A 20,942-nucleotide genomic window follows, 5' to 3' on the forward strand; every position below is an offset into this window, starting at 1 on the left:
TATCTATCTATCTATATATATTTGGAAATTTGTTAATTTGAAATGAAAAAAGGGTTTTCTTAAAGAAAAAGTTTGAGAGATAGAAAATCAAACAGATCGAATATGTTACATTTAAAATAGATAGGGTTTATGATCAACTAATGTGGAAAACTAAAATAGATAATGCTATAGATATATAGGGTTTATGATCAATGTATATAATTAAGGTCCATCAATTTGTAGATATATATTTTAATATAATAAACATTATATATTAATAGTATAGATTATAGATATAGATATTATAATTTAAAAATTATAAATCCAATGAGAAATTAAATATACTAATTCAAAATTCTGTCTATAACGACAGAAAGAATAATAATGCTACCTATATATATATAAAATCAATAACTAAATAAGTAATTCGTATATAATATATATTAAAATATAAATTATTAAATATTACATATATATAAATACATGATAACAAATTTAATAGCTATTTTTTAATACACATATGCATAACATTTTTATATATAAAATGTTTGTATAATTTAACACATAATAACTAATTAATAACGACTAATATCATCTATATCTATATCTATATCTAAAAGAAATGACTTGTAATTCATTTCCCTAACTTGGAAAGCATGCTGCTGCTTGTGTTTCTCCTTTGTATAATTATATTCCCAGAAACAGCAATACACACACGCACACATATATTATATAAAATAATAAAGAAAGAGAAGAGATTAAAATGGTGGTGCAAATATCATTGTTTATGCATGTATGCATATAGGGTAATGGCATGTACATAAATAACGGTTGTTTTGCAAATTAGAGAGCCAATAATTTTGTTTAATTAGCTAATATTTTGAAACTATTTTCTATTTTAAATTTTAAATATAAATCTTTTAAAAAATAAGTATTTAGAAAATAATTTTACAATAAAAATTGAATAATGTTTAATAATTAAAAAAGTTAATTCTCTATATTTATTTTTAATACATTTTTATAACAAATATTATGAAAATTTTAAAATAATTACTGATATATCAGCCTTTAATTTATTTTTTCTTATTTTGTCCCAATTTTTTTTTTATATTCTATACTTATGTGTTCATTATTAGTGCGTGGCATAACTTTTTTTAATGCAATGTAATCAACAATCATACATAGTGATAATTACCATTTACTACAGTAGCAAGAGGTCCTGCCCATACCACTTTATAGGTGCTACTTTTGGCATAACTTATTTCAAGAATGAATCACATTTTAAAATACAAAGATTAGATAAATATACATACTAATTAACCCCTTTTAAGATTAAGTTATATTTAATTTAATATTTTGGTATTTTAAAAAATATAAACTAATCTCCTTTAATGTTAACGTAATAATATAATTCATTCAAACTTTGTATTTTATGAAATATAACAATTAATATTTGAGACCCACTTCGAGAAAGATGTTTAAAACATTTTTTTTAAAGATTTTTTTTATCAATTAAAATTCAATACATATAATTATTTAAACTATATTATTTTTGTCAAAATTAAATCAGACTTTAGCAAAAAAATTGATAAACCAAATCTTAAATCAATCTAAATTAATATTCTTTTTTTTTATAGAAAATGATTACAATAACCTTATATGAATTGAATTTTAATTACTTAAAAATATTAAAAAAAAAGACGTTTTAATCGTCTTTATCTATCCCTTTATATTTTTGTAAATATAACACAAATCTGATAAATAGGGATAAATCACATCAAGCTTTCACCAAATTGAAAAAGAAAAAGTGTAATAATCTATGCTAGATAAAAATAAATGGATGTTAAGTCCTTTCTATTACAAAGATAATTTACTTACTTACACATGTAGTTACATAGTTATAAGAAAAAAAAAAAAAAGGACATGCAATTTCTTTCATCCTAACCCTAGGAAATAAATGCCTGAGATCAATACATAGACATGATGAATAAAAAGCATTAGAAAAAAAAAAAAAACCCTACAAACTAAAAGGGTAAATATTAAAAAAAAAAAAAAGATTAGACACTAATCTTGACATTGATCTTGTAATCATTACAAATCCTGAATTTTGAAGAAAACTTTTCTGTCCACAGATTCAAGAAGTCCAATTTCATCCACGGATCCATGATCTTCATGATCATCATTGCATTCATCATCATCAATGGAAATATTCAAATCTAAATCCAAAGAAACACAAGGACTTATCTCCTCCAAAGTAGCAACACCATCACCATAATCATTATTGTCTTCTCTTGATGAAGAACCTTCACAAGATTTTTGTCTTGTCAATGGAGAACAAGCCCTTGATCTTGAACTAAAACTCTCACAACTCAAAATGATGATAGCATCACAAAGTGAAACCTCTTCACCATTTGAATCTTCAACCTTTCCTCTCTCCATTGCTCTCTTGAAACCAAGTTGAGAGAAATAATCAGCTTGTTCAATGTCCTCAACAAGAAAAACCCTATGAGGGTTAGAACACACTGCATCCCCGAATCGCGCAATGTAACTACAACTTGGATCTTCCCTTGATCTCTTGTTCCTGCAAGAATTGTTGTCCTCAATTGATGAATCACCTCTTGTTGATGATGAAAAACTACTCATTGATATTGAGATGAAGTTTTCCTTTGATGAACCAAAAACAACCCTAGCCAATTCCATTGCTATCTTCTCTTTGCCTTCAAGATCAACACCTTGGAAGAACAACCATGTTTCTTCTTTCATCATCACATTGTTGTTGTTGTTATTTCCTTTCCTTCTTTGCCTTGTTCCGGAACGGCATTGCAAAATGGTGCTCGCGATTTCGGGTAGTATCTCTTTCTGCCATGGAACTTTGTTCTCCAAAGCATTGCAAAGGGTTTTTAGGTTCTCCAAGTTGAGCTCTTTGAATTTGTTGTTCACATACTCCATTGCTTCCATGACACCACTTGAAGAAGTGGAATTAGGGTTTGAAGAACTTGGATTTGATAATGGTGAGATAGTTAATGGACTATGATGATCTACAATTTCTTTGTTGCTAATGTAAACTCGCAAAGCGGGTTCATCATTATTCTGGTTGTGGTTCTGGCTGTGATTGCGGTTACAACGATTTTCTGAATTCCAAATATGGTTGATATTGTTAGGATTTTGGTGGTGATCATAGGAAAAAACACCAGAAGTATTGGATGAAGAAGGTGATGATAATGTGAGAGTTTGATCACAAATAGTGTAGGGTTGTTTTTGTGTTGCATTGTTCCATGTTTTGGAAACCTCTCCCACTTGAACATCCTGTTAGAATAAAAATATATATATAAATCAAAAGTTATAATTAGGTGCAAAACTTTTACTATAATTAAAAAGTTATACAAATTAAAGAAAATTTTATACTAAGTAATTAAGCCTATTTGATTACTTTTTACCATCATGGTCTAAAATATTGTAAAAGATAGAATAGTTAACTTAAGTTAATTACCATATTATAATGGTTAAATTGTGTTACTACTTTATAAGAATAATGCTAGGTAGGTGACATTAAAAATTAAAAAAAAAAAAGCTAAATGTTATGGTAAAAACTCAAGTACAGTCGACTTTACGTAAAATTGATATCTCTGAGAGTCGTTAGATAAAAATTTAGTTAAATCAGTCAAATTATCTAACGGTTCTCAGGTATCAACTTCACGTGAAATCAACTGCACCTGAGTTTTCACCAAATTTTATATATAATATAATATAATATAATATAATATAATATCAAATCAATGCTATAATGTGTTTTTTTTTTCATGTCATGATGAAGTTAGAAATTTGAGTTGTGATGAAATGAAGACCTGATGATTAGAAGAGGAGAGTCCTTTATTCTCATTCTTGTACTGTTGAAGCCATGCAGGAAGGAGAGAAGTTGAAGAATCACTGTTACAAGTACTATTTATACTTTGCAAGCTTCGAACTTCGTTCTCAACTACCTTAGCTGAAGAAGAAGAAGGTTCCATGAAGGTTCCAAGATCATTATTATGATGATGATGATTATTATTAATATCACCCCTCACTCCTCCTCCTCCTTCTTGATCAAGTAATAGCCAGCTAGTTCTATTGTCAGCTTTAGAGTTTGTTATTGCTTGATTTTGTAGACCACTATGATGAGGAAAAAAGAGAAGAATAATAAGAAAGAAAGAAAAGAAGATAATAATGATGATAAGATTATTGTTATCAAATTAGTGTAGTGCCTTCATTTATTTTTCCCACTTCTTAAAGTCATTTTGAATAGTAACAACAAAAATGGAAAAAAAGTTGACCAATCCAAAAGAGAAAAACACATTGTCACAATATAATGTTATAATTTGACAAGGAAAAAAAAAAAGAAAAAAGAAGGAAAATTTCTTTTGTAGGAAATTCTAAATTTCTAATCAAATAAGATAGGAACAGCATGATGACTGACACATGATACTAGTTTTAGACATGAAAATTGAAATGAAAAAAACTTTCAATCAGAGTTTTTTTTTTTTTTTTTTGCCATTATTTTTTTTCCTACAATAAAGAAAGTAGTTGAAAAGCAAAGAGAAAAAAGACTTAGATTTAGAAGAAATCTTTTTATATTTATATTATATATGTACCAACTACCATGTACTCAACATTTATAATTTTCTTTTAAATTTTAAAAAGATTAATTTTGGAAAATCATATGGACAATGGAAAAGATTATTGAACCAAATTATACAAATTCAAAAATTCTATTTAAAGAGACAACTATATATATAATATAAGAAAATCAAGTGTGTCGTCGTACCGGTCTTTCAGTATATATAATTAACGGTTAAAAATCACTAATATACCAGTACGACGGTACACTTGAAAATATTCCTATAATATATATAGCTATTCAAAGTTTAGATTAATGAATTTCATGTCAAAAAATTCACATAATGATGTAAAAGAAAAAGATAAAACTTAATAATATCTAACTTTACCAAACATCATTATTACCTGTCAGTGATGAGGCTCAAACTCAAGCTTCCAGCAGGGATTGTAATGGGGTGAAGACCCCAAAGAGTCTCCATTGATGGATGTCCATTTTTGCATCTCATATAAGCTTGGAAAGTTGCAATACCCATCAACCAAAACCTTCCATTATTATTATTATTATTACTACTCACCATCTTTGCAATCTCCATTATCATGTGATCCACAGGGCTATAACAAACCCTACTACTCATTCCTTGGTCTCTATAATAATAAAAAATCCATTTGAGATCTCCAAGATACAAAACACACCCTTTATTATTGCTATCATTGTTGTTGTTATTAACAAGACTCCTATTAAGCTCTTCAATCTTTTGTTCAACCTCTAATCTTGAAAGATTTGAGAAGGAAGAAAGAGAAAGAGGTAGAAACTTGATACCTCTAAGGGATTCACTAACTTGTCCTTTCTCAAACTTCTCCATCACCCTTCTAACTACACCTTCAAGGCTCTTCACACACTCACCAACAATCACGCTTGTTCTTCTTCTTTGACTCACCAAATTATCTATCACACTTGAAACATCTTCATCTCTTACCGGATCCAACACCTTGCTGTTAATGTTGTTGTTGTTGTTGTTATCTCCGTCGCTATTATGATCCTTTGACTTGTTGTTATTCTTGTTGTTTTGAGAGCATATTTCTAAAGAAACAGCTTGTTCTACATTGCTCTTGACTTGTGTGCTAGAAAACCCTGCTTCTTTCATAACCCTACTAACACTAGGGTCATCCAAGATTGAGATTATGAGTTGTTCAAGCTCAATCTTCACGGCCAACAACGGTTGTTGTTGGTTCTCAATGGATCCGCGTCGCTGGTGAGCTTGTGCGCGCTTGAAAGCAGCTACCATGGCGTTCGAAATCGAAGGACACTGAGAGTGGTGGGGATGGTGATGGTTACCCAACATGGGGCTTGAGGTTGAAGCCGGCAACCTGTTCAGTGCAACGTTGAAGCAGAGCTCCAACGCCTTGCACTGAAGAGGGTGCGAATGAGACTGGAGACAAGCTGTTCTTAATAAACCATTAGAATCTGAAAGCATAGTGTTCGCCACGTGAAGTGGCGTCACTTGAGCATGGCCGCGACGCTTTGCAAGCGTCACGGCCTGCTTCACTATGCTTGCAGCTTCTGGGGTTAGCCCTTGTTGCACAGAACAACTTCCTGTTCTCATCTCCAAAAAGAATCTATCTATTTAGAAATGAAAAAACGTTTTCATAAACTAAAAGGAGGATCTTAAGACCAAGAGAGATCGATCAAACTATGGTGATTTTGAATTTGGTGGTGTTAATTTTGATTGGGAAAAGGAAGATATATAAAGAAAAAAGGAAGAAGAGTGTAGGAGTATGGGGAACTTTATATTGAAGAATGAAAGTGTTGGTTGGTATCCGATATCTATAGTTGGGAACTTGGGAAGCTAGGTCTTTTTTTTTTTTTTGAGGTTTCTCTATATATCCCTATGGCTATATAGTCTCTAATAATTATAATAATAATATTATTATAAATGGTGGATGAGTATAATTCAATAATTATTCCTTCCACGAAGAAGCCTTGTTTTTGTTTTATACCTTGTCTCTAGAATATATGAATGAACAAAGATGATGGTTTGGTCTAAAAGACTAAGAAAGAGAGATAACAACTACCAACGAGAGAAAGAGAAAAGGAGAAGATGAAAAAAGAGGTGTGAAATTTAAAGAGGATAGTATTTACATATTTAAGTTATTATATATTAAGAAATTAACTCATTGAATTGGATTACTCAAGTTGTCAAATTATTTGTCTATTTAAATAAATAGATAAAAAATTTAAATTTTATCTTTTATATAGTAACTTAAACTAATAGACTTTTTAAATAGAATTTAAATTTATAATAAATTTATCTTTAATTTGTTAAATCGAGAGATATTATGAAAATAAATATTAAAATATTAACTTAAATTTAATAATCAATAATGTGTATGATAAATAAAAGTATATTGTAGTCATAAGTTATCCAATATATATATTAAATATCCGAAAATGAGACACTAATTTAAGTATGTAAATAATATTTTTTTAATATTTGTAATATTTGTTTAAGTTATTTTTCAATAAGTGATGAGTGTGTGAATAAAGAAAAAAAAAAGTAGAAACTCAGGTGCAGTGATAGATGAGAATTGTTAGATAGTTTGACTGATTTGACTAAATTTTTATCTAATAATTTTCACCTATCAACTTCACGTGAAGTCGATTGCACCTGAGTTTCTACAAAAAAAAAATTGAAATAATGGAACACTAAAATTGATGAGAAGAGTGGTGTGTGGATGTGCTTTTCTTGTTGGGGAGGTAAAATGGGGGTCCAAAGTGGATCTTGTTGTAGAAAGTGGATTGCATGTGCTGACAAGCAGAGACTAATATGCATCAGTATCAAAGGCAAACTCAGCTTTGCTCACTCACTCACTCTTCTTTCTTTCTTTCTCTTTCATGCACACTCATTCACCAAATTTCGTAAAAAAGTTTTGGTATGTGTAAGTGGGGGCACTTTCTCTTTTATGCATAGTAGTGTTAAGTGTTAATAAATAAATATTTATTTGTTTATTTTCATTATATGTGTGGGAAGGAAGTTAAGTCATGCAAGGTGCACTAACGATTAAGTAATCTACTCTTCTTCATTGACCCAAAAGAAAATAATCTTTTTATTCTTTTTTTGGTCATTAGGTAGGTGTTAAGTAATCTTGAAACCAATAATAATAATTGTTGAGTGTAACTCAATATGAATGCAAACTTTTCATGAAGTGATATAATAGTCTTTGAAGATCTCTTCATCACTAACAAAATAATTTACCAGACAATTGGATATTTAATTTGTCCAAAATATCTAAAATATTACTTCTCTTTATTATCAATTAACCCAATTAAAAAAATACAATTGGATATTTTATTTTTTGCTTATGAATTTTTGTTTGTCAATAAATTGATGGATAAATCGCCAGTAATATTTTTATCTATGGGTTTTTTGTTAAATAATTTCTGTATTTTTTTTATAATATAGCTTGTGTATTACAGTTAAGGAGGTGATAAATAATTTCATGATAAAGTATAATCGACAATTTAATGAAAAAGAATCTTTAATTTGTGTCAAACAAATAATTATCTTTTTATTGCTAGTAATTTATTTTTCAACAAAACTATCTTTCAAATGTTATATTTAGTATTCCCCCCCCCCTCTCTCTTTTTATAGGATTTCAATTTTTTCACTAATTAATAAGTAATAGTATATTACAATCAAATTAATTATGAAGCACTCAACAAGTGGAACTGGATCCAAAACAGGTTAAAGAGAAAATAACCATAAACTATAGAAAATTTTTCAAATATGCCGTTATACCGGTATTTCAATGATTTTTAACCATTGATTTTAATTATAAAAAATATATATAATATATATAATTAAGATTAACGGTTAAAAATCACTTATACACCAATATGACGGTACACTTGAAAATTTTCCTAAACTATAATAATAATGATAGTAAAAATGAAACCTAAAGTAATAAAGTATGGCGCTCCTTCTAGCTACCATATATTCCAATTAGAGAGAGAAAGAGAAGAAAGGAAACATCTTTTTCATGGGAGTCTGCCAAAAACCGAGGACCTGAAAAGAGGAGAGGGGTCTCTAATTCTCTATGGTCTTATAATCTTATATGTTGGTGAAGGAATCGGGAACTGTGTACTATTTTCTTCCTTCCGGACCCAAAGACAAGCAAGGGAATAAAGTGTTCTTGTTTGGGTCCCTTCTTTACTTTGGATTATGATTATTAAATATCCAAATACTAATTAAACTATATATAATGGATCATGTCATGTATGTTGCATGGTGATTAAGACCAACATTAGGAATTTTGTTACATACATGCATACACTTCATTATGTTATTATTACTAGTTGCATTTAGCATTGATACTCCATTAAATTATCTAAAGGAAATTAAAGTTTATTTTTTGTAACTACTATATAGCTAAATATAAATATGAACATACATACATGATATTATTATTATTATTCTTATAATGACCTCGCATTCTCTTTTCATTGGGTGTCCCCTCGACACACTCTCCATTTATTTCAAAAAGTTATGTTCTTTTTTGGCTCATGATAATTCATCATTTTCAAATACTATAAAAGAATATATATAGAGATCAGAGAGAAAAATATATATACAGAACTAGCTAGACTATGGCCAAGAAGCACCACAAATGTTAAAATAAAGGGAATTTCTTTTTTCTCTGTCAAAGTTATTTGTGTAGGTAGATTCATCGGATCCAATTAATTTATCTTGTTTGTTGTTTTAATATTTATTTATTTATATTCTCAATAGTTAAATTCAAAAGAAAAGTGTATATGTATGTACTTATATTTATAAATTAAATTTTGGAAATAAATAGTGTGACAAAAAGTGTATTCATACATCCAATATTGTATTAAATGATTTAAATCGACATATTGAATTGGGATCAGTAACAATAATCAAACAAAAATAAAAACCAAGCAGAAAATTTTTACACGTGCGGCGAGTTCACAACTATATCTATCCAATCCAAGCTTAATACTGTAATGATCCTGACATGATTGACTTCAATTTTCTGAACTTCGTTAATGTACAGAAATTTTATTATTTATTTATTATTGGAGACATTGACTTATGCACATATATATACAACAATTTCGGAATAATATAAGGACCACATACAACATTATATAAAACTCTCAATTCAGTGAACTGCTCCTTATTTATTTGCATGCATAATAATAAGATATGCATGAAAGAAAAACTAATTATTAAAACAAGAAGTCATACAAAATACTAATGTATATGTAAAATTATATTATTGTATATTCAATTAGCTTATACTTTAATTTCTCAGTATCAAATAGTCAGTCTTTTATTTTATTATTATTTTTTTCTTTTTTTAGGAATGATCATCATACCCCAAAATTAATCTTACTTTCAAAACATGTCTATAATATATTTAAATGTTCATGATCCACTTACAGTTGTGAGGGCATATTAGTATGTAGATTTCTTAGATAGTTGTGTCCATTAATTAAATTAAATTCCGGGGGTCTTAAATTTTTTCAATTCTTGCATAGAAAGTAGAGAAGGGCATGCAAAATACATATAGCATCCACTGAGTGCTCTCTCGATCCTTTCTATTTATCTATCTATCTATCTTGGTGTTCACGAAAAAGAAATCATAGAAATTTCATAAAGAAATACTCCTAGTAGAGAGCATATTTTTCGAAACAACACAACACATATACATCCTATCTTTCACTCCTCAATTATCCAACTCTACCTTTTATTTGTTTTATACAATGTCCCATGACGTATCAAATATCAATAATGTGTGTGCATCAGTGAATATATATATATAACATTACATGAAAGAAAATAAAAGAAACAAAACAAAACCCTCTAAATTCTTTTTCTTTTTTGTTTTTTTTTTTTAATGGGAAACTCAGAAGGTATGCATGCAGCATCATATACATCAGCATTTTCACATGATACATATTTTGACAGGACCAAAATACATAACGTCACTTTTGGGGATCGACAAATCAGTGACGGCAATTAAATTAAATAAACTTTGCACAAAATTATATATATACACTAGTTTTTTCAGTCACCATATATATTTGGACCTAATTATCAAGGTTGTCAACTCGAAAAATTATAATGTTTAGAATTTAAAGTTTGGATTCTATCCTTAAATAAATTTTTTTTTAATTACTAAAAATTGAATTCAAGGCAACGGAAATCAGATAAACTTACTCATCATATGAATTGCCTACTATTGGTTTAAGAAAAAACAGTTTCTGCAAAGTAAATAATTGTAAAAATTGATAATAAATTTGAAATTCCTTTTTTATTAAAAGTATTGTTATCCCAGAAAAATCTTACTATTGCATGTCTCAGATGGAAATAAAACTGGGTTGAAATTCATTATTCTTGAAATAATAAATGCCTGAGAATATCCTTTTATTGCAGCTAGCACGCAGCCCTTAGCTTAGTGCATGGTCACTATTTACATTGCACGTGACTAGCACAACAATGAGTGTGTGATTAGAATTAAATATGTTACAAATCCAAATCCAAATACAAAATGAATCTGCTAATAATAAGCTACATTAGCTTGATCAATGATGCATGCAGCAGAAGAATTTTTACTGTAGATAGGTAACTACTAACTAGCCAAGGCTTGTAGTCAAAAAGTCTCTTGTAACTTTGTTGGCCTAAAAAGACTTACAAAGGATACCAAATTATTTGAACGCAAAGCACTCGGCTATGGTAGCTAGAAAAGGAGTGTTTGAACCAAGAGAGAGAGAGAGGAATATATACACTTACTTAGGAGTTCGAAACACAGCTCATAACTTCTCTATCTCTCCCCCACCAAATCCAATAACGGTTTACTTCTATTCTTTTACAGAAATGCTTTTTTTTTCTTTTGTTTAACTTAATTTTAGATATTGCTATTACACTTTATTATGGGATTCAATTTTTCCTTATACTAATTAGTATTCTCATTTGGTTAATTGTTTTTTAATGGAAAGGATAATTGTCTTGCAAAAAAGGCATCCTAATAAATATTGATGCTAAATCTTTGTGTTTGGAAAACCATGAGATTTGAGGCAAAGCGAAAGCAATAGGACTAGCTTTTCTCTGCTTTCACCATCAAAGACCCCTCTTGAAACACAATTTCATTTGAGTTTTCCTTAAACAATTTTAATTAATATACTCTCATCATCAACTTTTGGCTAAAGTAAAGCGCTCTAATACCATAAAGCAATATTAAAAGCAAAATATGGCATTATCTACTCAAAAGGGTCGCTCATTTTTATGCTTTTAAGCCTTCAAATAAGCATCTTTGGCCTTCTACGTGGCCATGTGGCTGAAAGCAATATCCAAGGGAATGAAGAGAGGGAAAAGGGGAAAAGATTAGTTAATAGTTATATTATATATTGGGCAGGGTGGGCAGCTTTAAAGGCTAGAATGGGGAGGAAAAAGTTGCCCTAATTTTGACATGACAGCCTTGTTAATGTAAAGGTGATGGGAATTACGTACCATACACTCACTCTTTTTCTCCAAAAGGTTTCTCGTTATTTTATGCTTCATATATATCTGCACTGCACTAAACAAACTTGTGCTCCATTAAGAATTTAAAAGGCCAGCATCATTAGGAATACAAATGATTACTCTTCCTCGTGTTATCTGCGCACAACCACAGAGAAGAAGAAGCAAATCTAGGCATTTCATGCCAGGGTATAGACTAGTACTATATTTATAATGGGTTTGTGGTGGGTGAATCTAAAAGTGTTCAATATGACAGCCTTATATACCCAAAACATTCGGTATTGTCTGTAATTTTAATGTTGGACAATTTTAAATTCTAATCTTTAGAAAAAGTTTTAGCTAGCTGAGTTCTTAAGTATTAATTTAAATGAATTTTCCCTACATCAAATGTAGGATTAATATTCTTCAACAAAACCATCTATTTCATCAACATTCAAAAGCAGAGGATGTCGTTATATATATATATATATATATATATATAAATATACATTTGATTTTATTTTCATTTAGTATTTTTCTTGTGGAATATTAGTGGTTTAGTATGCTATAAGGTATAAATCCAGAACCTAATTTTATCTGGCTTGGAAGACATAATAAACGCCAATTGGCAATTATCGGCAATTTCATCAATACGAGTTCATTATTTTTGTCAAAATGAATTGTGTACCTCACCACACACAAACACAAGGAAAAGTTTAAAAATCTCTAAAAGAGTAAACACTTTAGGGAACGGGAAATATCATGCATAATTGCATAGAGAGTAGCCCCTGTGTAATTATTGATTTCGCCGGTCTAATTGCCAAGAGAGGCCCCACTCACTTCATCTTCACATATTCTAGAAAAGCTTATATTAAACAGTGGCAAAAGGCCATTTTCTAATCATGTCATTCTTGACTAATGATTTAGGAGTTTTATACCTAAACAATAACTCTCAATTCGATTGCCGAGACATATTTCTAAAACTCTATACTAACTTACTCAATTTATATACACCAAACATGTTTTCATTTTCAAAACGAAGACATCTCTATATGAAATCAGATTTACATGTACTGGTCTGTGAACCTAAGACATACTAAGCACTACAAAATTATGTACATTAATAACATGTGTAGTTATAGACTAATACATTTAAAGCCAAAATATAAAGAAAATTTATAAAAAGAAGTAATAAGACAAGGGAGGAATGTAAACTAACCTACAATCACTCATCATCACAACTTTATTTTTCTCTGTTTTCTTCAGCTAATCCAAGATCATAATTAAGTAATGGAGCAAGAGTGGCCTCCACAGCTGATCTCTGCTTGGTAATTTCGCGAAGAATGGCTAAATGAGCATCCTTACAAGCTTTTGCATTTGGGAAACCAAGGATCCATTTCCCATCCACAAAATGATCAGGCATGCTAAAATGATCTCCTTTGGCTTTGGTTGCATACAACTTGGGGTTGAACTCTCTTACTCGAAGATGCAACCATGAGGGGTGATCCTTATCTATTGTTGGCTGTGAAACAGATAAAGAGGCAAATGACTGAAAAAACAAATAAATCAAAACATGATGACTTGATCAAGATATTGACTTACACATAACCCCGCCAATGGAGCAATTGCTATCACTACCCCATGCCGGCTTCGAAATGGGTGTTTCTCTGTGAGAAGCAATTTTCCGGTATTCTTATGTACCATTGGTACTACATATACATCTCTAATTTCGGCATTTGAAAATGCAATTGTACAAGGTATTCCAGATTCTGCAGTAGTCAGCATTAGAGAATGAAAAAGAGACATGACGCCAGAGGCACAAACAAGTTGAAACAGAACGATGCCTACCCAAAGAAACATTAGACCCAAAGCTAGCAGAAGAAACATTTGAAGAACAGATTACTCCAGAATCATTGCTAGAAATGGCAATCAATGGATTCTCTGCCAACTCACGTTTGAAAATAAATGTCTTCAGCTGAAAGTGGAGAATAAAAGCCTAGAAAAATAATTGGTATCAGAATTATGATTCAAGAGTTTTCAAAGAACAACCAATAAAAAGCATTACAAATTTACATATTTAACAGTATCAACCAAAATACTAATCAAAAGAGATTTAATAAAACAGGAAAGCTCATAAACTGCCATGAAAACAAGAAAAGAAACATTTGCAGTAAAGGATACTCTCAAAAAAACAAGACAAAACTCAAGAGCAAGGTTTGGAAAATAAAACATATTGGAAAGAGACACCCATCTCTGAGCATTAGGTAATTTAAGAGAAATCATCCATAAAAGACAATTTAAAAGAATAAATTAGAACACCTTCACTGCATCAACTGTCTTTTGCCATGCAAAACAGGAAGATGTTTGACCTGTGAAAAAAACAATTCATTTACACATTATGAAATCAGTGCTCAGGACAATTCAATATAACGAGGGGAACATAAAGAAGTAATATACCATTGGTGGATTGTTGGGGAAGAACAAGTTCCAACATAAATATTGGATCTTTATATTGGGAAGATTGCTCCAAAACTGCATACAATATGTATGAAGGATGTGCATTAGATTTATTTTTAGTTATTAAACAACAACAAAAGCCTAGTCCGGATAAATAGGGTTAGTTACCTAGATTAAGTGATGCTATTGCACTCTACTAAAAATGAAAATTTCATTGGTTCAATGTGAATTTTTACCTTTCTTTTGTCCTTTTTTAATTAGGAAATATGCATACACTCTTTTTCAGTTTTGTTAAACATATACTAGAATTATTGAACTAATCCAAAAGACAAATTACCCAACAAAGATGGATCAGGATCAACCTCAGTAAGAAGAGTAACAAATACCTTTTGTACAGCTTGACCATTCATTTCTTACAATATCCGGAATATGATCAAACCAAACTCCATCAAGTTCTTTCAGAAAATGTACATGTGAGTGATCATATGCAGTCTGCTCATGGAAACTAGAAACTATAAAACTTTAGAAAGTTTAAATGTATACAGCAATTCCAAAGCGAATGCATCTTTGATGCAAAACATGAATTTCACTTGGACATACTTTTGATAGGAAAAATATATCTAGTTATCTACTACCAATACTGTGAACAGAAGTAACAGTTTAGAAATCTTACATTGAATAGGAGGAGATTATCATCATCAAGTCCTTCTCTACAAAAGTTAAGAAGCTTTTGCAAGCACCACCCTGCATGCCACAGCATCTCTGTGGAGTGGGATTCCTGGAAGGCTAAAACCTTAAGCAAGGCATTTAAAATCTGTCAAATTTAAAAAGGGCATGATAAGTTTGTTATCATTTTAAATGCTATGAACCATCTTTGACAAATCTAAAAGCACACTCAAGGTGATGACGATGACAGTAAAACTCAAAGGATAACCAGATTAAATTGTTGACCATAATAAGGAAACATATACCTCAGGCATAAATCCACCGAAGATACTTCCATCCAAGGACTTTGAAGTCGATGTGTCATTTGTCTGCATTGAATAGAGGTAAGAATGAAAAATATATCATATAGTTGATAGTTGATCAATTATATAAGACATATTCAAATTGGTGCTAACGACTAACTATATTTTCTTAATTAATGATTTAAGTACTTACATGTTCCTGAACTAGAGATATATTTACCAAGAAATATTTTGCTACCTTTAAAAGCAATAAAAAATGTTAACCCAAGTCCATCAACATATACCAATATATGTAACGGCCAACTGCAGCCCCCCCCCCCCCCCCCAAAAAAAAAAAAAGCCCACAACACACAGAAAAAAAACCCTTAGTGGGGAAAAGGAAAAACCTTGGCTTCAGCTTTCAAATATAGAGAATCCTGGATATACTATTGTAATAGATGCAAAACAGTATAAGTATTCGCCATTTTGATTGTGGGTGCTCCTGATCAAATTCAAATCAATGTAATTATACTAACCATCGCATCCTGAGTCTGATACAGCCGAATCATTGGAGCTAGTAGACTATCAAGATCTGCAAAACTTGCATGAAAAGCAACATCAAATAACATAATCGCTTAGTGAAAGACAACTTCTAAGGTATATACATAAATAAAATAAGACTACCTTTACTTTCAGCCAGAATAAGTAATAGAAATGTAGAAGCTAACAGTAGGCAGTGATCCTCAGAAAACACAAATGCAAGTATTCCTTGCCTGCAACAGTTGTTACTTCATTATAGTTATAGTTATCAAGAAGATGCACTAGATGTTGCATAAACAAACTGCCTCAGGGGATGCTTCCACCTTCAACTTTGAAAAAAGAAAAAAGAAACAACCTTTTGGGACATATATCACCATTCGAGCAACTAATATTGACTCTGGTCCTGAAATCTTCCAAAAGATAATCCAGATAGTTCCCATTGATGTTTCCATCTCCTTTTGACTCAGGAGCATAAGAAATAATCTTTTCCACTTCATTCAGGCACTTAGAAAATGGTTTAACTTCATTAGAGCTATCAGAAGCGTTCCCTTCGCTCAGAGTTCTCGCATTTAAGTTCAAAAAATGATACAGGATAACACCAGCCACGTTGTTAATCATGCTTCTTCCCCCAACGACTTGAAGAAGACGTGATAAGATATATAGTGAAGTGATAGCAGATAAATCTGAGCCCTGGGTAAAAGAACATATTGTTCGAGTCAGCGCATCATGTGGAAATAAATCATGGATATAAATTAAAGTATAGCAACTAGCAAGATCAGCTGAAGCAGGCAGATTTCCTTCCCTTTTATTACAAAGTCCTTTGTCCACTTCACCTTTGAACACACTAAAAGAGCCAGACAACTAAGCCTCTTTTTTTTTTTTTTTTTTGTGGTGGGGGGAGAGGGGAGGATTATGATTGTAAAGAATTCTCTCAACTAAACTAAAAAAGTGAGTGACTATATTTTAGTACTGCAATATTGAAAGTAGTAGCTCCTTAAGAGTATGAAGGGATTCTGTTCTTAATCTGAAGACATTATTTTTATCCTCTCTATGCAAGCAGATTCTAAGAAAATCAAGACTGCATACCATTACCAAGTGGGAAATTCCCAGTATATCATGATATATATTCAAACAATCATAAGTTAGAGAATTGTTTTATCAATTATCGTCAATTCATATCAAGTATTAACAGACTTTTAACACTAGAGTTGATATAGCAATGATATACCACAACAGAGGGAAACAGTAATTAGAGTAAACTAATTAGCAGGAAGTTCTCAGATCTCACATTATTATTCATTGAAGCTGGTAATGAGAATAGTACAGGAAACACAAGCCCATTCAGGAGATTCTCAGTAACCAATTGATTCAATCGAGGCTCATCAACACTAAGAATGTCTTTCAAGTAGTATAGTTCATCAATAATTTTATCAGATTCAAGAATCAATCCATTTCTTCTTTTTTGAGTGTCCATATCCCTGTTTGAATAAAGGGCAGTATCATTAGAAATCGGAATCACTCAAGCATATATAAATTAATGAAAAATATCTAACAAATGATTATACCCTTTTTCATGGAGAAAAGCATCTAAGAGAATACACATTTCTCGTAATCTGCCAACCATGACAGAGAAGTAGTCTGAAACTGGTGGCGTCATTATAAATTTATAGACCATCTCATCACTAACTGTCAAACCAAGACCCAAAATACTGTAAACATGGCACTAAGGCATGCTTATGACTTAGAAGCAGATCGAGAGCAGTATACCATTGTAGATGTTGAGAACTATTGTACGTACTGCTGTCTGAATCATCTTTTCCTCATGATGAGCAAACCTTAGAGCCTCAGTGTACAAGGGAAAGGAAACTACAGCATCCTGCAGTTGAATAATGCATCAAAGAAGATCATGCTGAATTTTGCCAGAGAAAACAAGCAAATTTTCCACTTCCACCACGAATTTATGGTAATGATTGCTTTCTCGTGCTTTGATTTCAACAAATAACTAATACAAGATAGGAACTGCATATATTTTTAACCGATATCTTTCTCAACAAAAATGATATTACATTAGCTTTCTAAACGTGTGTAATTCAAAACTACTCTAGCATAGTAAATTCAACAAAACAAAGGATGAATTCATTATTCACTTGTCCTATTCAAAAGTGAGAAGACAATTATTTTAGCTCAATATACAGCAACAAACCATCATATTTACAAGTTTTGACCTACCCCATGTACATTCACAAGAAGGCAAAGTGTGTCTCTGTTTATTTTACCACTAACTGCCCTGAATGAAGAAATGAACCAAAAGTTAGTTTCTCCTTTTAGAATAAATATTAAAAGATAACAACAAACATAAAACCATGTGAAACAAAAATATCAGAATCAGAAATTTACACCCTTATGTGATTCACTAATAAAAGAAAGAGGAGAGAAAATTTAGAACATAAACTTGCAACACAACCTTAGAAAAGACACATAGTATGGAGCCAAGTCTCCCCCATCAAGTTCATACGGATGCAAAATGATGCTATTAATATAACCATTGCTGAAACAATAGTCTGCAAGATGCAAAGTCAGCACAACACATTCGATTAAGTACCAGTATGAAGCCTAAGACATACCAGTCGATAATATAAAAGTACCAACAGACCATCTGGATTCTGTGTGCCATATTTGACAACATTTCCGCATAGCATAAGATCTCGTGCATCACACTATTGATGGGTCTAAAGATCTTCAATTAAAAAAATTAAAGTTTTCAACTCAAACAACTATTTCATGCCTAACAATGTATGAACAATAGGTAAAACTCTAAAGTCTAATGACCTTAGCCTGAAACATCAAGAAATACTAACAGTCTTACAAATTGCATGTTCATTATCCATGTTTTGAATCATTATGCTGAGATACTGAAGTAACGGTGCCTCAATTCTTGAATTTTCACTGATATCAAGCATTCGAACGAATTCGGCAACCACTTGGCGATCCATGAAACATCTGAACCATTTAATCAAATACAAAATTCAAAATTTTCAAGATAATACTAACAAGATCAGAAGCAACGAGATTTTCCCAACAAGATCTTACTCAAGAATGGATGGATCATGTTTATCACCATAAGTAATTATCTCCACAACAGACTGCAATAAATCCAGCACTAATTCCTGCATAAAACAGCATGCATAATCACAAGATGCTTTTTGTTCAATGAAAACAAAATACCACAATGCGAATAAAATTGACTTGTGTTACCCTGTTACGCATGTTCACAACTTTGATCTGCTTCAGTTCATCAATTACGGATCTGTAACCGGAAAATCATCAACAGCAATATTTATAATAAACAAGTTAAAGTGCCGTAAACAACAAAAGCCTCATAAGGCACTACAGAAACTTAATTTCCACAGAAAACTTCACGAAAAGATCAGGTCACTACCAAAAAGAAAGATCATCAAAAATCTCAAAACAGACTCTTTAATCCTGTATAATAGCATTAATAAAAACAAGTTCTAATTCCGGTAACAAGAGTCCCATAAAGCACCACAGAAACTCAATTTTCACAACCAAATTCACGAATAATCAAGTCACTACCTAAGAAGACCATTAGAATCTCATATCAAACCTTATCAAATCAAATCCAGGACAATGTAATATATAAGAAACAAGTTCAAGCTCTGGAAAGTGGAAATAACTAAAGCCCTGTAATGCACAACAGAAACTCAATTTTCACTCTAAAACGCACAAGTGAACAACCAAGTCACAACTGCACTACTAAAGGATCAGCAAAATATCAAAACGAGCCTTAGCAAATCCATAACAATATCATTTATAAGAAATAAGTTCGAGCTCCGGAGATTAAAAATAAAATAAAATAAAAATCCTCATAAACACGCCGCATAAACTCAAGTTCCACATCAAAACTCACAAACAAATAGTGCGCTAACTAAAAGGATCATCAAAATCTCAGAATGAAGCCAAACAAAGCCAAATCCATAACAATATCATTTATAATCAACAAGTTCGAGCTCCAAAAGAAGCAAAATGCAACTTCCACACCAGAATTCACGAACAACTATAATTAACCACGTGAAAAATTCGTCAAAATCTCAAAATCGAACCATACCGAAGTCAGAAGCAGTAAAAAAAATAAAAAACAACGAGAAATCGCAAATTTCGAAGTAGTTTACCTGAAGTGTAGAACGGAGAAGCGATCAACAGATCGCCAGAAAGAACGCATCATGGCGAAGAAAGCGAGGAGATCGAAGAGATCGTTGAGACCGATGCAGTTTTCGAAAATGTGACGACGAAGAAAGAGCAAAGAGTGTAAGAAATAGTGTTGACGTTTCTTTGCATTGCAGAGAGGGAAAAAATGAAAGTGAAAGTAAAAAAGAAAAAAGAAAAAAAAAATGGTGCAATGCAGAGTGGTTTGGCCGTTTGGTATTAAAATATGGAGTTTGATGAAGCAACTAACTCAACTACCTTTCAACCTCTCGATTTTAAAACCCTGATTGCTGTAACTAACTAAGTTTCTAAATAACTAACTCTGCTGAGCTGCGTCTTCTGAAGAAAAAGGATTTATATTAATATATTATAATACAAAGATTCCTTTTGCTCCTTCATTCGTTCTACGGGTTCAGCATCTAAATTTTTTGGTTTAGGGTAATAAAAAGGATCTAAGAGAAAGAGTAATACTTCTCTTTAAGAATAATGTCTAAATTATTAGGGGGCAATAACCACTCTAGGTACATCTGCTTGTTTAAAGTAGCAGTCTTAGCCATTAAATCAGCCGCTCTGTTTGCTGTGCGCTGGATTAGCATTAAAGTAGCTGTCTAATTGCGCTGAAACATCTCTCTGATTTTGTCAAGCAGATCAGAATCATTCGTAATCATGCTGGTTGTGCCTC

At 31.2% G+C, this 20,942-nt stretch overlaps 2 protein-coding genes across 5 annotated transcripts; both read right to left on the minus strand.

The window, feature by feature from the left end:
- Positions 1–1,808: 1,808 nt before the first annotated feature.
- Positions 1,809–6,372, minus strand: LOC107626351 (Double Clp-N motif-containing P-loop nucleoside triphosphate hydrolases superfamily protein). The gene is made up of 3 exons (XM_016329216.3): positions 4,978–6,372; positions 3,825–4,128; positions 1,809–3,285 (listed from the first exon to the last, which is right to left on the minus strand). The coding sequence occupies exons 1-3, from the start codon at positions 6,174–6,176 to the stop codon at positions 2,071–2,073; spliced, it is 2,718 nt and encodes a 905-aa protein (XP_016184702.1). The 5' UTR covers positions 6,177–6,372; the 3' UTR covers positions 1,809–2,070.
- Positions 6,373–13,120: 6,748 nt separating this feature from the next.
- On the minus strand, positions 13,121–20,592 carry LOC107626353 (protein TRANSPARENT TESTA 9). Of its 4 annotated transcripts, none has more exons than XM_088504236.1 (20): positions 20,227–20,592; positions 19,292–19,343; positions 19,127–19,203; positions 18,903–19,036; positions 18,501–18,597; positions 18,266–18,323; positions 17,804–17,912; positions 17,602–17,722; positions 17,325–17,514; positions 16,392–16,726; positions 16,181–16,269; positions 16,033–16,088; positions 15,521–15,583; positions 15,223–15,363; positions 14,936–15,041; positions 14,550–14,624; positions 14,412–14,461; positions 13,941–14,088; positions 13,695–13,861; positions 13,121–13,614 (listed from the first exon to the last, which is right to left on the minus strand). In XM_088504236.1, exons 1-20 carry the CDS (start codon positions 20,277–20,279, stop codon positions 13,336–13,338), a joined length of 2,400 nt encoding a protein of 799 aa, XP_088360362.1. In that variant the 5' UTR covers positions 20,280–20,592; the 3' UTR covers positions 13,121–13,335. The 4 variants fall into 4 exon arrangements, with proteins under 4 accessions (XP_088360362.1, XP_088360364.1, XP_088360363.1 ...); XM_088504239.1 differs by having other exon boundaries at positions 13,186–13,641; XM_088504238.1 differs by lacking the exons at positions 19,127–19,203; positions 19,292–19,343; positions 20,227–20,592 and adding an exon at positions 18,690–18,773.
- Between the last annotated feature and the right edge of the window lie 350 nt (positions 20,593–20,942).

The sequence above is a fragment of the Arachis ipaensis genome, chromosome B2, assembly GCF_059453495.1.
Source record: "Arachis ipaensis isolate K30076 ecotype BB chromosome B2, ASM5945349v1, whole genome shotgun sequence".
In the NCBI taxonomy this organism is placed as follows: domain Eukaryota; kingdom Viridiplantae; phylum Streptophyta; class Magnoliopsida; order Fabales; family Fabaceae; genus Arachis; species Arachis ipaensis.

Coding starts and splice junctions, on each gene's coding strand:
- LOC107626351 (XM_016329216.3), bottom strand. CDS start 6,176: ATGAGAACAGGAAGTTGTTCTGTGCAACAAGGGCTAACCCCAGAAGCT. Junction 4,129..4,977: donor TTGAGCCTCATCACTGACAG/GTAATAATGATG, acceptor TCCTCATCATAG/TGGTCTACAAAATCAAGCAA. Junction 3,286..3,824: donor TCTCCTCTTCTAATCATCAG/GTCTTCATTTCA, acceptor TTATTCTAACAG/GATGTTCAAGTGGGAGAGGT.
- LOC107626353 (XM_088504239.1), bottom strand. CDS start 20,279: ATGATGCGTTCTTTCTGGCGATCTGTTGATCGCTTCTCCGTTCTACAC. Junction 18,598..18,902: donor GGATAATGAACATGCAATTT/GTAAGACTGTTA, acceptor TGCATCTTGCAG/ACTATTGTTTCAGCAATGGT. Junction 14,625..14,935: donor ATGGTCAAGCTGTACAAAAG/GTATTTGTTACT, acceptor TATTGTATGCAG/TTTTGGAGCAATCTTCCCAA.